General features: G+C 53.4%; 1 protein-coding gene across 2 annotated transcripts in view; it reads left to right on the top strand.

Moving 5' to 3' along the window:
* LOC119967674 (transient receptor potential cation channel subfamily A member 1-like) overlaps positions 1-15,169 on the top strand; it is a 311,686-nt gene that overhangs the window by 150,471 nt on the left and 146,046 nt on the right. For both annotated transcript variants that reach the window (XM_038800496.1, XM_038800495.1), the window contains one exon: positions 12,455-12,483. In XM_038800496.1, the coding sequence (XP_038656424.1) occupies positions 12,455-12,483 (29 nt within the window). The remainder of the gene's footprint in view (positions 1-12,454; positions 12,484-15,169) is intronic.

Below are 15,169 nucleotides of genomic sequence, written 5' to 3'. Positions count from 1 at the left end.
TTGTGGGAGGAAACCGGAGCACCCGGAGGAAACCCACGCACACATGGGGAGGATGTGCAGACTCCGCACAGACAGTGACCCAAGCCAGAATCGAACCTGGGACCCTGGAGCTGTGAAACGATTGTGCTATCCACAATGCTACTGTGCTGCCCCACTTGCAGATGCCCTGAACCTCTACGCCACCCAAGGCACTGAGTGGGGACCTGTCCAGGATCTCACAGACCTCAGTACACAGGTGCATCCGCACCATCACAAAGGCTCTACATGTCTAGACGGCTCAAAACATCCAACTTCGTGTGGACTGAACCTACCAGGATGTCCAGGCAGCAGCATTCGCTGCCATCGGCGACATGCCCCAGGTCCACGGAGTGATCAGTGAGATGCATGTCACCCTACGAGTACCTGCAGGTGACAGGCCACTCTACACAAACTGAAAGGGATTCCCCTCGATGAACGTGCAGCTGATATGTGACCATCAGCTGTGCATCATGCACATCCTCGTTTAGCACACTGGGCTAAATCACTGGCTTTTAAAGCAGACCAAGGCAGGCCAGCAGCACGGTTCAATTCCCGTACCAGCCTCCCCGAACAGGTGCCGGAATGTGGCGACTAGGGCCTTTTCACAGTTACTTCATTGAAGCCTACTTGTGACAATAAGCGATTTTCATTTCATGTTTCATTTCATTTATTTTCATTTCCTTTTTCATTTCCTTTTTCAATTCCCTGCCCAATCCCCGGGCAGTATGTGATGTGTTGGGTACTCTGGATCTGTGGAGACTGCGTTTACCTTAGCAGTAACACATACAGGCTACCAACACTTGAAATAGTACAACACTATTTTATTAAGCTAGGAACTGTTGAACATACTTTCACTGTGGGTCGACACTATGTTAGATAAAACTGAAGACCTATCCCTATCCTAACCAGTCTATACTACAGTAGTCCCCCCTTATACCACGCTCCGCAATACCGCGGTTCGCGATATACGGCGGGGGGGCTTATGGACCCCAACTGTCAGCTTCCCTCTCCGGATCAAAGTGAGCCGGCCGCTGAAATTGACACTGCCGGCTGCTCTCTCCCTCCAATCAGCCGGCAGTGTCAATTTCAGCGGCCGGCTCACTTTGATCCGGAGAGGGAAGCTGCTCTCTCACTGAAACAATCAGCCGGCAGCTGAAATTGACACTGCCGGCTGCTCTCTCCCTCCAATCCAACTTTTAAGTTGTTAAAAATGCAGCAATGCTTGTTTTAATTAGATCCACGATGGGGGTTTTAAATTTATTTTAAAATCTATGCATGCGCTTCCCATTGTGAGTCTACGGGGGTCTTACCTCCCCCCCCCCCCCCCCCCCCCCCCCAATAGACTCACAATGGGAAGCGCATGCATAGATTTTAAAATAAATTTAAAACCCCCCATCGTGGATATCCGCGGCTCGGATGCAACGCGTGTGGCTGTCTTGGACCCCAACACCCGCGTTATAAAGGGGGACTACTGTATCAGCACATGGTAATCATCTGTGCTACAAGCTGTGAGTTCTGTCCTTCTCAGAGGCTGCACCCCGAATGAGCGGGAAAACTGATGCCCTCTGTCTTTATAGTGAGTGTGCTCTAACTGGTGATTGGCTGCTGTGTTGTGTGTGTTGATTGGTCCTGCAGTGTGTCAATCAGTGTGTGTCTGCACCATTATATACTGATGTGTATATTGACAGTATGCATGACGCTTTCAACCTAGTGCACTCGATGATTCCTGATATGTTCGAGATATCCCCCACCGGCTGGGTGGTTGGCTCCTGGGTGACAGGGATTATCCACTGCAGTTATGGCTGATAACACCTATCTGGAGACCACAAACCAATGCAGAAACACGTCAAAATGATGCCCATGCCGCGACCAGGTCTATGATGGAGGGTGCTCTGATCTCCTGAAGATGCTTTTCAGGTGCCTGGAGTACTCTGGAGGGCCCTCCAGTATGTTGCTGAGAGCGTTGCCCGCATGGGATGGAGGATGATGACAAACCGCTGTGCGATGAGCTTTGGTGTTCCGCATCATATAACAACGCCTGATTCCTGCCCATAGTAGCAATTTCCACCGTCCACCTGGGTGATCCCTGCATCTGAGCTGGTCGTTCCTAACATGGTGCCATTGAATTCCTGGGGTGGCAGTAGTGGTAAAGGTCGTTGGGGCATGTGAGAGGGAGCCCTGGGCCTCCACAACATTCACCTCCTCTCTGGCCAGCCCAGATCAGCCCACTCCTCACACCCATCACAGAGCACTGAGGCAGGTTGTAACAGTGTGAACAAGTGTTTAATATAACAACGTATATGCAGATTTATGTCCTAGCCCCCGTAACTGAATTGTGCCCTGCACTCCTGCAAACTTAACTGGTGTCTAATTTTCTGGCCTTACGGGCCCAACACAACGTCTTGGTGAATCCCCAGATGGTACAATAGGATGTGCTGTGATTCCCGCTGTGTGACTTGAGTCCCCATTGGCGGCCATCTTCTGGGGTGACCGGACCTGAATGGGCACGGCTGCTGCTCGGGTGTCCCCATGGCATGGTGCCACCCTGTTCTGCCTGCTGCCCAGCAGATGTGTCAGGGACGGGAGGGGGGGGGGGGGGGGGGGGGGGGCCCAAGTTGCTGCGATATTCCGGCACCTGCCCTTCATGAGTCACCGGCACGGGCCCCATCACCTCCTCCTCCTGGGGGTACCCGATGTCCCCTGGGCTACTCCATGGGACAGGGATGCGAGCAGAGCTATCCCCTGAGGCTCCCCCACCACCTGGCGCTGCCAGCCCTTAAGGCCTGCTCTGGTCTCAATCAGGGTTTGCATGATCGCAGCCATGGAACACAGGAAGTGGACATCTCTGTCTGGGACTGTACCACATCATCCATTGACTGTACCACAACCTGAGTTTGTGTCACATCAGCTGGTGACTGTGCCATCTCCAACTGGGACTGGGCCAACTCCTTCCGTGTCTGTGCAGTGCCTGCCAATGCCGCCGACGTTCCTAGCTTTGGCCTGTTGTGACTGAGCCACGTTCATAAGCGCCGCGGCGATCTCCAGGTGGCTTACACACATGGTTTCCTGAGAGGTGGCAACCCTGTCCTTGGCCTTGGCCAGTGCCTGCAGAGAATGCCCCAGGCCTTGGACATGCTGATCCATAGCCAAAACCATTACCTCCCAATGTCCACTGCGAACGCCACCCATGCAGTGTTGGCTCGGTGGCACGCAAGGCAGCACCACCTCCTGCTTCTGCATGCGGTTGGACGCCTCAAACTGCGCCTGCAGGAACTGGATGCTCGCTGTCAACTCCTCATGTAGTCCCTGGCTCTGCGATTGCATCTCAACAATCAATGGGTTTGTCCGTTCCAGAAGCCCAAAACCTGTTTGGTTGGCAGCTTGTTCCTGGGGTTGGTCCGCCCTCCTAATGTCCGCCCCCTTGGGTGTTCCTACCTCCACCTGCTGTACTGAATAAGCTGTGTGGTGTGCACCAGATAGTGTCCCAAGAGCCTCTTCACCAAAGTGCCCAACCGAGCTGAGTGTCTGGGATGATGGAGGGTGTTGGAGACAGCTGTGACAGAAAGTCAGTGTCATCCTCAGACTCTAGTTCCGGGGTGTGCTGCGTCTCGGATCGAGGGCTGCAGTCCGAGCAGCTCTCGTCAACAGTTCTCGGCTCGGGACTTCCGGTTGCGGCTATGACTAGCTAAGCCGCACATTTGGAAGCTCCTGCAACAAAGGTGTTTTTTGGGCCAATTGGAGGGCCCCAACGGCGCTGAAAAAACGAATCCCGGTGGGGGAAGGTCCCCTGAGGAGAACTAGACCGATTTTATGGTCGGTACCCGGAGTGGAGCGGCAAGAAAAACGGCAGCAGCTCCCCAAAAAAAGCGGGGGAAGAAAATCAAAATGGCGGCCGGCGGTGCATCGGAGGAGTGGAAGAAATGGGCGGAGGAGCAGCAGGCCGCTCTCCTCCGTTTTTTCACGGAGATGAAAGTGGAGCTCTTAGAGTCCATGAACGCGACGGCCACCAGGTTGGTGGGAGCCCAGGCGATCCAAGAGGCGTCGATTAAAGATCTGCAGCAGGAGATGACCGCGAGGGAGGAGGAGGCCACAGTCATCGGGGCAAAGGTGGAGGTGCACGAGGCACTCCACATGAAGTGGCAGAGCCGCTTCGAGGAGCTGGACACTCGGATGAGGAGGAAAAATTTGAGGATCCTGGGCCTGGAAGAAGGCCTGGAGGGGTCGGATCTCCCGGGATATGTGGCGGAGATGTTGAGCTCCCTGATGGGGGAAGGGGCCGGTCCGGCGCCCCTGGAATTGGAAGAGGCATACCGGGTCATGGCCAGGAGGCCTAGGGCAAACGAGCCCCCGAGGGCGGTGCTGGTGCGGTTCCAGCGGCTAAGTGATCGAGAGAAAGTCCTGAGGTGGGCAAAAAGGGAGAAAAGCAGCAAGTGGCAGAACTCGACGGTAAGGGTGTACCAGGACTGGAGTGCGGAGGTGGCAAAGCGGCGGGCCCGGTACAACCGGACAAAGGCGGTGCTACACGCGAAAAAGATCAAATTTGGAATGCTGCAACCGGCGCGCTTGTGGGTCACCTACAAGGACCAACATCATTATTTCGAGTCCCCAGAGGAGGCCTGGACCTTTGTACAAGAGGAAAAGTTGGACACGAACTAAAACCTGGGAGCACCGGCGGTCGTAGCCGCCGGGGGACTCTTGATTGAGCAAGTGGCCCTTTTCTTTTTCAGGCCAGGTCGGAACTGGGTAACAGTTTCGTGGATTGTTTGGGGTGTTTTTTCTCGAACGGTTGACTTTTCTGAATATTTTGAAGGTTTCGAGTTGTTGGGTGTTTCTGTATATTTGTACTGTTGAAATCTCTATTGTGGGTCGTTGGCTTCTTATGGGGTGTTTTTTCCCGTTTCCAATTTCCCTTAGTTATTTACCCCTCTTACCCTTTTTCTTTGGGTGCTTGGGGGGGGGTTTTTTTGTTCTTTTTTTCTTTTCGGGTTATGGTTATCTGCGGTTATTTATACTGTTTGATGGAGGGTGATGGTTGGGCACACTGTTAGTTGATAGTTAGTTAATTATTTTGTTATTTAAGTATGTAGTTAAGTATTTATGTATTTAGTTGCCATTGGGTATTTATATCGTTAAGTTGGGGAGACGGGACGGGGGGGAGCGGGTTGATTATGCGGGTCTTTCTCGGGGGTTTTAAGGGGATCTTTCACGGGCGCAGATGGGGTGAACCGGGAGGAGTCGGAATGTGGCAGGAGCAGCCGGGTCAGCGGAGACCAGCTGACTCTCGGGAGTACGATGTGGGGTACATCGCGGCTAGGAGGGGTCCTAGCCAGGGGGGGGGGGGGGGGGGGGGGGGGGGGGGGGGGGAGGGGGGGGGGGGCTGGGGGGTGGACACCGGGTTGCTGCTGGAAAGACCGAGGGACGAGAAGGTGAGAGCCGGGGGGGGTGGGGGGAGGGGGGGCCATCGCTATGGACAGCGGGTCAGAAAAGAAGGGATGACCCGGGCGAGCAAGGGGAACAAGACATGGCTAATCGACAGGGAGTAGGGACGGGTCGCTCTGCGACCCGATTGATCACGTGGAACGTAAGGGGGCTGAATGGCCGGTCAAAAGATCAAGGGTCTTCTCACACCTAAGGGACTGAAGCTGATGTAGCAATGCTGCAGGAGACTCATTTTGAGGGTAGCAGATCAGGTCCGCCTGAGAAGGGGGGTGGGTGGGACAGGTGGTTTCCACTCAGGCTTGGTATCAAGAACCGGGGGGTGGCGATTTGGTGGGAAAGAGGGTTCGTTTGTGGCGGCAGAGGTGGTGGCAGACAGGAGGGCAGGTACGTGATGGTGAGGGGGGTAGGGCTGCAGGGAGAGAATGATGGTACTGGTAAATGTGTATGCCCCGAACTGGGACGACGCGGGTTTTATTGAGGCGCCCTGCTGGGCCTCATCCCGGGGACTGGAGGCAGGGGGCCTGATCATGGGAGGGGACTTTAATACGGTGTAGGACCCTGGGCTGGATAGATCGAGTTCCAGGACGAATAGGAGGCCGGCAGCGGCAAGAGGTTAAGGGGGTTCATGGAGCAGATGGAGGGGTAGACCCATGGAGATTTGGTAGGCCTAGGGCGAGGGAGTATTCTTTTTCTCCCACGTCCACAGAGTGTACTATAGGAGTCGATTTTTTTCGTATTGAACAGGGGGCTGATACCGAGAGTGCAGGACACGGAGTACTCGGCCCTTGCGATATCGGACCATGCACCACATTGGGTGGACGTGGACATGGGGGAGGCGCGGGACAACGCCGTTGTGGCGCCTGGAGTAGGGCTGTTGGCGGACGAAGAGGTGTGCAGCAGGGTGAGAACGGGCCATTGAGAACTATCGGGTACGAAATGACACAGGTGAGGTGCAGGTGGGGACGGTCTGGGAGGCCTTGAAAGCAGTGATTAGAGAGGAGCTGATCTCCATAAGGGCACACAGAGAGAGGAAGGAGAGGCAGGAAAGGGAGAGGCTGGTGGGGGAGCTCCTAGAAGTAGATAGGAAAATATGCGGCGGCACCAGAGGAGGGGCTATTAAGGGAGCGGCGTAGCTTGCAGGCCAGGTTCGACCTACTGACCACTAGGAAGGCGGAAAATGCAGTGGAGAAGGGCGCAGGGTGCGGCGTATGAGTACGGGGAAAAGGCGAGCAGGATGCTGGCACACCCAGCTTCGTAAGCGAGATGCAGCCAGAGAGATTGGGGGAGTGAGAGAGAGGGGTGGGGATGTAGTGCAGAAGGGGCAAGAGGTGAATAGGGTCTTTAGGGACTTCTATAGGGAATTGTATAGGTCTGAACCGCCGAAGAGGAGAGGGGGGAATGAAGAACTTTCTCGACAAAATTGGGGTTCCCAAAGGTACAGGAGGAGCTGGTGGAAGGGTTGGGGGCGCCGATAGAGCTGCAGGAGCTAATTAAAGGGATAGGCCAGATGCAGGCGGGGAAGGCGCCGGGGCCGGATGGGTTCCCGGTGGAGTTTTACAGGAAATTTGTGGACTTGGTGGGTCCAGTGCTGGTGCGAGCCTTTAATGAGGCGCCCCCAACAATGTCGCAGGCCCTGATCTCCTTGATTTTGAAGCGGGACAAGGACCCGGTCCAGTGCGGGTCCTACAGGCCCATCTCCCTCCTGAATGTTGACGCCAAGCTGTTAGCAAAGGTTCTGGCAACCAGGATAGAGGACTGTGTGCCAGGGGTAGTCCATGAAGACCAGACGGGGTTTGTGAAGGGACGCCAACTTAACACAAATGTCCGGAGATTGTTAAATGTGATTATGATGCCAGCAGTGGAAGGGGAGGCGGAGATAGTGGTAGCGCTGGACGCGGAGAAGGCATTGACAGGGTGGAGTGGGAATACTTGTGGGAGACGTTGGAAAGGTTTGGGTTTGGGGAGGGATTTATCAAGTGGGTAAAACTGCTCTATTCAGCTCCGATGGCAAGTGTGGTAACAAACGGGAGGAGGTCAGAATATTTTGGGCTCCATCGAAGTACTAGGCAGGGATGTCCCCTATCTCCCTTACTCTTTGCATTAGCGATTGAGCCGTTGGCGATGGCACTGAGGGGTTCAGGGGGGTGGAGAGGACTGACAAGGGGAGGGGAGGAACATCGGGTCTCGCTCTATGCGGATGATTTGTTGTTGTATGTGGCAGACCCGGAGGGGGGAATGCCGGAGGTAATGGGGATACTAGCGGAGTTCGGGGACCTTTTCGGGATATAAATTAAATCTGGGGAAAAGTGAGGTCTTTGTAATACACCCGGGAGACCAAGGGGAGGGAATTGGGAGGCTCCCCTTCAAAAGAGCAGTTAAAAGTTTTAGGTATTTGGGGGTGCAGGTGGCAAAGAACTGGGGGACCCTCCACAAGTTGAACTTTTCCAGACTGGTGGAACAGATGGAGGAGGAGTTTAAGAGGTGGGACATGGTGCCGCTGTCGCTGGCAGGGAGGGTGCAGTCAGTTAAAATGACGGTCCTCCCGAGGTTCTTGTTTTTGTTCCAGTGTCTGCCCATCTTCCTCCCCAGGGCCTTTTTCAAGAAGGTAACGAGTAGTATCATGGGGTATGTGTGGGCACATGGCACCCCGAGAGTTAGAAGGGTCTTTTTGGAGCGGAGTAGGGATAGTGGAGGGCTGGCGTTACCCAACCTTTCAGGATATTACTGGGCGGCAAATACATCGATGGTACAAGTGGATGATGGAAGGGGAGGGGGCAGCCTGGAAGCGCATGGAGAGGGCGTCCTGCGGCAACATAAGCTTAGGGGCACTGGTAACGGCACCATGGCCGCTCCCTCCCACGAGGTATACCACGAGCCCGGTGGTGGCGGCCACCCTCAAGATCTGGGGCAGTGGAGGCGACACAGGGGGGAAGTGGGAGGTCTGATAGGGGCACCACTAAGAGGGAACCACAGATTTGCGCCGGGAAACACAGGAGGGGGGATTCCAGAGCTGGCAGAGGGCGGGTATTAGACAACTGAGGGACTTGTTTATAGAGGGGAGGTTTGCGAGCCTGGAGAGCTGGAGGAGAAATTTGGGCTCCCCCGGGGAACACGTTCAGGTACCTCCAAGTGAAGGCATTTGCCAGAGACAGGTAGCGGGGTTCCCCGCGCTCCCCGACAGGGGGGTGAGTGATAGGGTGCTATCAGGGGTCTGGGTCGGGGAGGGGAAGATCTCGGACATCTATAAGATTATGCAGGAGGTGGAGGATGGTACCAGTAGAGGAGCTGAAAGATAAGTGGGAGTTAGAGCTGGGGGGAACAGATAGAGGACGGGACATGGGCAGACGCCCTGGAGAGGGTCAACTCGTCGTCGTCATGTGCGAGACTAAGTCTCATTCAATTTAAGGTACTGCATAGAGCCCACATGACGGGGACAAGGATGAGTCGGTTTTTCGGGGGTGAAGACATGTGTATTAGATGTTCGGGAAGCCCTGCGAATCATGCACATATGTTTTTGGCATGTCCGGCACTGGAGGAGTTCTGGAAGGGGGTGGCAGGGACGGTGGTCGAGAGTGGTGGGGTCCAGGGTCAAGCCAGGATGGGGACTTGCGATCTTTGGGTTGGGGTGGAACGGGGGTACAGGAGGCGAGGGAGGCTGGAATATTAGCCTTTGCGTCTTGGTGGCTCGAGGAGGATCCTGATCAGTGGAGGGACGAAAGGCCTCCGAGTGTTAACACCTGGTTAAACGACATGGCAAACTTCATCCAATTGGAAAGGATCAAATTCGCCCTGAGAGGGTCGGTGCAGGGGGTTTTTTCAGGCGATGGCAACCCTTCCTAGACCTCTTGGATCAGAGATAGAAACTGAGGCCGTGACAGCAGCAACCCAGGAGGGGAGGGGAGGGCTGGGAGGGGGGGAGGGAGGGGGGAGGAGGGGGGGGGGGGAGGGGGGACAAAGACGAAGGAAGTACGGTAGCGGTGGGCTGGCAACGGGCAAGGCCTGCACCGAGGACACTGCTAGAAATGATAAGTTGGTCTGACTGTCGGTTTCGCGGGGGGGGGGGGGACGCGCGAGTAGGGGGGGGGGGGGGGACTTTTTTCTTTTTCTTGTTAAGTCGGGGGTTTGACTTTGTTTTGTTATAATTTAAATGTAAATGTAGGGGGGGTTAAAATGTTTGTATTTTGAAAAATTTCTTCAATAAAAATTATTTTTAAAAAAAAACAGTTCTCGGCTCACGGAGAAGCTCCGGTTGTCGCACTTACTGAGGGCGGGAAATACCAGGTCCTGCAAGATAGAAGATGAGATGCATGAATAGATCGCTGGCTGGGTGGGGGAGTGAGGGTGGTGGGGGTGAGGGTGATATTGGAATGAAGGTGGTGTCGGCGTGAGGGTGGGAGCGAGGATGGTATGGAGGTGAGGATTGGGGTGATGGTGATGGTGGTGTGGGGGTGGTGTGATGGTGAGAGTGGTGTAAGGTGATGTGTCTGGGGATGAGGAGGTAAACGGAATACAACAGTCTTCGTTAGTCTGGCGCATGCAGCCCAGGGGGTGGGTAGCTGGTGGCCTCAGTGGCCAAGGCACCCGGCCATGGCGGCCGGTATGGATGCCAGCATGTGGTGCAGGGTGGGGGTTCCGCCGCTCTCTGTGTTGGGTGGTGGTCAAGTTACAGGTGTGTGGCACATGGTTTAGTGCCCTGAGGAGGACGTGCAGTTTCCTCCGGCACAGCTGGCCGGTCCAGGTGTTGTTGCCCACGGCACTGCCCGCCTCTGCTACCTGCGCCCAGGCACGACGAGTGGCGGCAGCTGGCAGCTTCCTTCCCAGGCCGGAGCACAGGGTCATCCGCCTCTCCTCCAAAGCATCCAGCTATCGGTGAAGCGTGGAACTGCTCTTCTTACTGCCATCTTGTTGGTTGGGATGGTGTGTGTCGGGAGTGAAGTGTGAAGATGCGGCTGCAGCTCGTCAGCCTCCTGAGTGTCAATGGCGAATCGAGCTGGAAAATCGTGCACTGTTTCTCATTGGCATTGATAGTGTTCCACTTAGCTCGGTGCTAGCCTCTTAACAGTAGCGGAATCGGTACAGGTTCAGCACCAGTTTTGCTGTTGTGTAACTCCACGAATCACGTGTCAACACTTGGGGTGAGATCCTCTGTCCCGTCAGCTGGTCAATGGGGTTTACCATTGTGGGCACCCTCAAGCCATCAGGAAATCTGCAGGTGTGAATGCCCTCCGACGAAACAGAGAATCCGTCCGACAGAGAATCAAGCCCTTAGTCTCAGAAATGGAGGATCCTGCCCCATGCCTTTTGCAAGTAGTTGGCATGGATGTACATTTTTGAAGTAAAAGAGGATTCTGAAATTTGAAAAATAAAAATACAGTTGTATCCAGATCATGTAAGTGCTGCAAGAAGCACTAGCTCACATAAATACAGATTTTAGCCATGTTTTTCCAGAACTAGATGCTTCCCCACAAAAAGGAGGGCAAAATTAGGTGAGCCATGTTAGCCTGCTTGCAAGAAACTTAGTTGGCCTGGATTGATGTTGACATTGAACTTGTGAATGGTTGTGTTTCTCTTCATTGGGCAAGCTGGGTATCATAAGGCAAAGAAATGAAGCATATTGTACTGTGGATCTAATTTTTTTGAGTTCTCTTCACTGTTAATTGCTGGCTGTGTATGTTGAAAAATCATAGAGAAAATTTTCAACCATGAATTTTGATGAAAGGACAGCTGTGGATATCAGCCACACAATCTTTTGATTCCACAGCTTTTTGTTGGCGACTGACCTGCCTGTTGATAGTGCAGAATTGAAATATCCTTAAAATGCTTATTTGACTCTTGAAATTAAATGATGTACTGGAGCAGATTTTGGTCTATAAATGTGAGCATTCGTTGCATTATTATGCAGAGATTTTGATGGAGATTAGTTGAACTGGATTTCTACCCAAAATGCCTATCTGCCCAAGACATGACTCCAACAGTGCAAATGATCAAATGAAGACTTTCTTCCAGTAATTGGCATGTCAGACACCCTGCTCTCTCCCCCCCCCCCCCCCCCCCCCCCCCCCAGGTCATCCTGGGTGGAGACTGAGGAACAATTATCTTAAACCACAGGACTACATGGCGAATATTGATATCGAGCATGTGGGCAAGGGGTGCCAACTCTGTCCAATCTGATAACACACAATAATGGCAGCACGGTAGCATAGGTGGTTAGCATCAATGCTTCACAGCTCCAGGGTCCCAGGTTCGTTTCCCCGGCTGGGTCACTGTCTGTGCGGAGTCTGCAACGGTCCTCCCCGTGTGTGCGTGGGTTTCCTCCGGGTTGCTCCGGTTTCCTCCCACAGTCCAAAGATGTGCGGGTTAGGTGGATTGGCCATGCTAAATTGCCCGTAGTGTCCTAAAAAGTAAGGTTAAGGGGGGAGTTGTTGGGTTACGGGTATAGGGTGGATACGTGAGTTTGAGTAGGGTGATCATTGCTCGGCACAACATCGAGGGCCGAAGGGCCTGTTCTGTGCTGTACTGTTCTAAATCTAAATGGGGAACGCTTGTCTGATCAGACAAATGTGACATACAGAATACAGGCAACCATATGGAGAATAACAGTGTCCTGGCTCTAGCCAGTCAGTCCCAGTTAAAGCAACTGCTCCCAGTAAATCACAACCGGCACAATCAAAATCAGCTGCCAAGCATGGACACCAGCTCATTTCCAGTTGGATTTTCCAGCGGTTCAGGTTGCTCCCAGTGCATACTGATTATTCCAGTTAGAGGCTGATTAGATGCAGTTGCAGTTTTCGACTAGTTTCTCCTTCTGGGCTCTAGTGGAAGTCCTTTTTTTCAAGTCTCACAGATGACATTTTGGGCTAGAAAGTAGTTTGCGCCAGTCTTAAGCCTCATTATCATCGAATCTGTGAGCTGAAAAGATCTAGTCATTGTAGATAAAAGCATATAACTTAGTTCACAGTAATTCATTGAAAATTATATATTTTTCTATTCTGAACAGCATTAAAAGCATGTTACTCAAGGAGAATTGTAAGTAACATTTAGTGACATAATACGATGTATGAATTCTTATCGTAATAATAATTTAGCTGTCACCCAATACAAACTGATGCATTTGTAATTATATTTATCTGGTCAATAACACACTGACATATTTAACTCTGATATGTAAATAAACCCTTTGGTCGGAAACATCAGATTTTGTGTTATGTTTCCATTACAGAACAGCTAGTTAAATACTGTAGCTTCTAATGATATGGAAACTTCCCTTTGGAGAAGAGAGTTTCAAATTTTGACACCCCTTTACATGTAGAAATGTTTCCTAATTTCACTGCTGAAAGCTCTGACACTAATTTATAGACTGTTTGCCCGAGCCCGTGGCTCCTCACTCAGATTTATATTATGGGGTAGATTCCACAGCAATACCCACAACAAGCAATGCACTTATGTAATTCGTTGAAATTGATAGCCCGGCATGGTGGTGCAGTGGTTAGCACTGCTGCCTAAAGGCGCTGAGGACTTGGGTTCGATCCCAGCCCTGAGTCACAGTCTGTGTGGAGTTTGCACATTCTCCCCGTGTTTGTGTGGGCCTCACCCCCACAACCCAAAGATGTGCAGGGTAGGTAGATTTGACACAGTAAATTGCATCTTAATTGGGAAAAAAGCATTGGGGGCTGGATACTCCGCATCCCGACACTGAAATAGCATTCGATAGCAGGATGTTGGCGCTTAAGCTCCGCAGGCGAGATGTGGCTAGGGAAATTGGTGGAGTGACGGATAGGGGTGGGAATGTAGTGCAGAAGGGGACAGAAGTAAATGGGGTCTTTAGGGACTTCTACGAGGAACTGTACCAGTCAGAACCTCCGATGGGGAGAGGGGGGATGGAGAGCTTCATGAACAGGCTATGGTTCCCAAGGGTTCAAGAGGAGCTGGTAGAGGGGCTGGGGGCGCCGATAGAGTTGGAGGAGCTAGTCAGGGGGATTGGACAAATGCAGTCAGGTAAGGCGCCGGGGCCGGACGGGTTCCCGGTGGAATTTTATAAAAAGTATGCGGATCTGGTGGGCCCCCTGTTGGTGCGAGCCTTCAATGAGGCATGGGAGGGGGGGGCTTTGCCCCGACGATGTCGCGGGCACTGATCTCTCTGATCCTAAAGCGGGATAAGGACCCCTTGCAGTGTGGATCATACAGGCCTATCTCGCTCCTCAATGTTGACGCTAAGTTGCTGGCGAAGATCCTGGCCACCAGGATAGATGACTGTGTGCCAGGGGTGATACACGAGGATCAGACAGGATTTGTCAAGGGACGGCAGCTCAACACGAATGTGCGGAGACTGCTAAATGTTATTATGATGCCGGCAGTGGAGGGGGAGGCGGAGATAGTGGTGGCGCTGGATGCGGAGAAAGCGTTTGATAGAGTTGAGTGGGGGTACCTGTGGGAGGTGCTGGAGCGGTTCGGATTCGGGGAGGGATTCATCAAATGGGTGAGGCTGCTCTACGCGGCTCCGATGGCAAGTGTAGTTACCAATGGAAGGAGATCGGAGTACTTTAGGCTCTACCGTGGGACCAGGCAGGGGTGCCCCCTGTCCCCCTTGCTCTTTGCACTGGCGATTGAACCTTTGGCTATGGCGTTGAGGGAGTCAGGGAGATGGAGGGGTCTGGTGCGGGGTGGGGAGGAACATCGTGTATCGCTGTATGCGGATGACCTGCTGTTGTATGTGGCAGATCCAGAAGAGGGAATGCCGGGGGTGATGGAGCTGTTAGCGGAATTTGGGGGCTTCTCGGGCTATAAGTTAAATTTAGGCAAGAGTGAGGTATTTGTAGTACACCCTGGTGATCAGGAGGAGGGAATTGGGAGACTCCCATTTAAGAGGGCAGTGAAGAGTTTCAGATACCTGGGGGTGCAGGTGGCCAGGAGTTGGGGGACTCTCCATAAGCTTAATTTTACCAGGCTGGTGGAACAGATGAAGGAGGAATTTAAAAGGTGGGACATGGTGCCGCTATCGTTGGCGGGTAGAGTGCAGTCCGTCAAAATGACAGTTCTCCCGAGGTTCTTGTTCCTTTTTCAGTGTTTGCCCATCTTTATCCCTAGGGCCTTTTTTTAGAAGGGTGACTAGCAGCATCATGAGCTTTGTTTGGGCGCATGGGACCCCGAGGGTGAAGAGGGTCTTCTTGGAGCGGGGTAGAGATGGGGGGGGCTGGCGTTACCCAATCTCTCGGGGTATTATTGGGCGGCCAATGTGTCGATGGTGCGCAAGTGGGTAATGGAGGGGGAGGGGGCAGCATGGAAATGGATGAAGAGGGCGTCCTGTGGAGATACAAGCCTTGGGGCCCTGGTAACGGCGCCGTGGCCGCTCCCTCCTCCGAGGTATACCACGAGTCCGGTGGTGGCGGCTACCCTCAAGATTTGGGGGCAGTGGAGGCGACATAGGGGAGAAGTGGGGGGCTCGATGGAGGCTCCGTTAAGGGGGAACCATAGGTTCGTCCCGGGGAACATTGATGGGGGATTTCAGGGTTGGTACAGAGCGGGCATCAGACAGCTGAGGGACCTGTTTATTGATGGGAGGTTTGCGAGCCTGGGGGAGTTGGAGGAGAAATTTGGGCTCCCCGAGGAACATGTTCAGGTATCTGCAGGTAAAGGCATTTGCTAGGCGGCAGGTGGAGGGATTCCCTTCGCTTCCCGCGAGGGGGGTGAGCGACAGGCTGCTTTCGGGGGTCTG

Source organism: Scyliorhinus canicula, chromosome 6 (genome assembly GCF_902713615.1).
Source record: "Scyliorhinus canicula chromosome 6, sScyCan1.1, whole genome shotgun sequence".
Lineage (NCBI taxonomy): Eukaryota > Metazoa > Chordata > Chondrichthyes > Carcharhiniformes > Scyliorhinidae > Scyliorhinus > Scyliorhinus canicula.
Note: the sequence above shows the minus strand (reverse complement) of the source record. Positions and strands in the feature narration are given on the sequence as shown.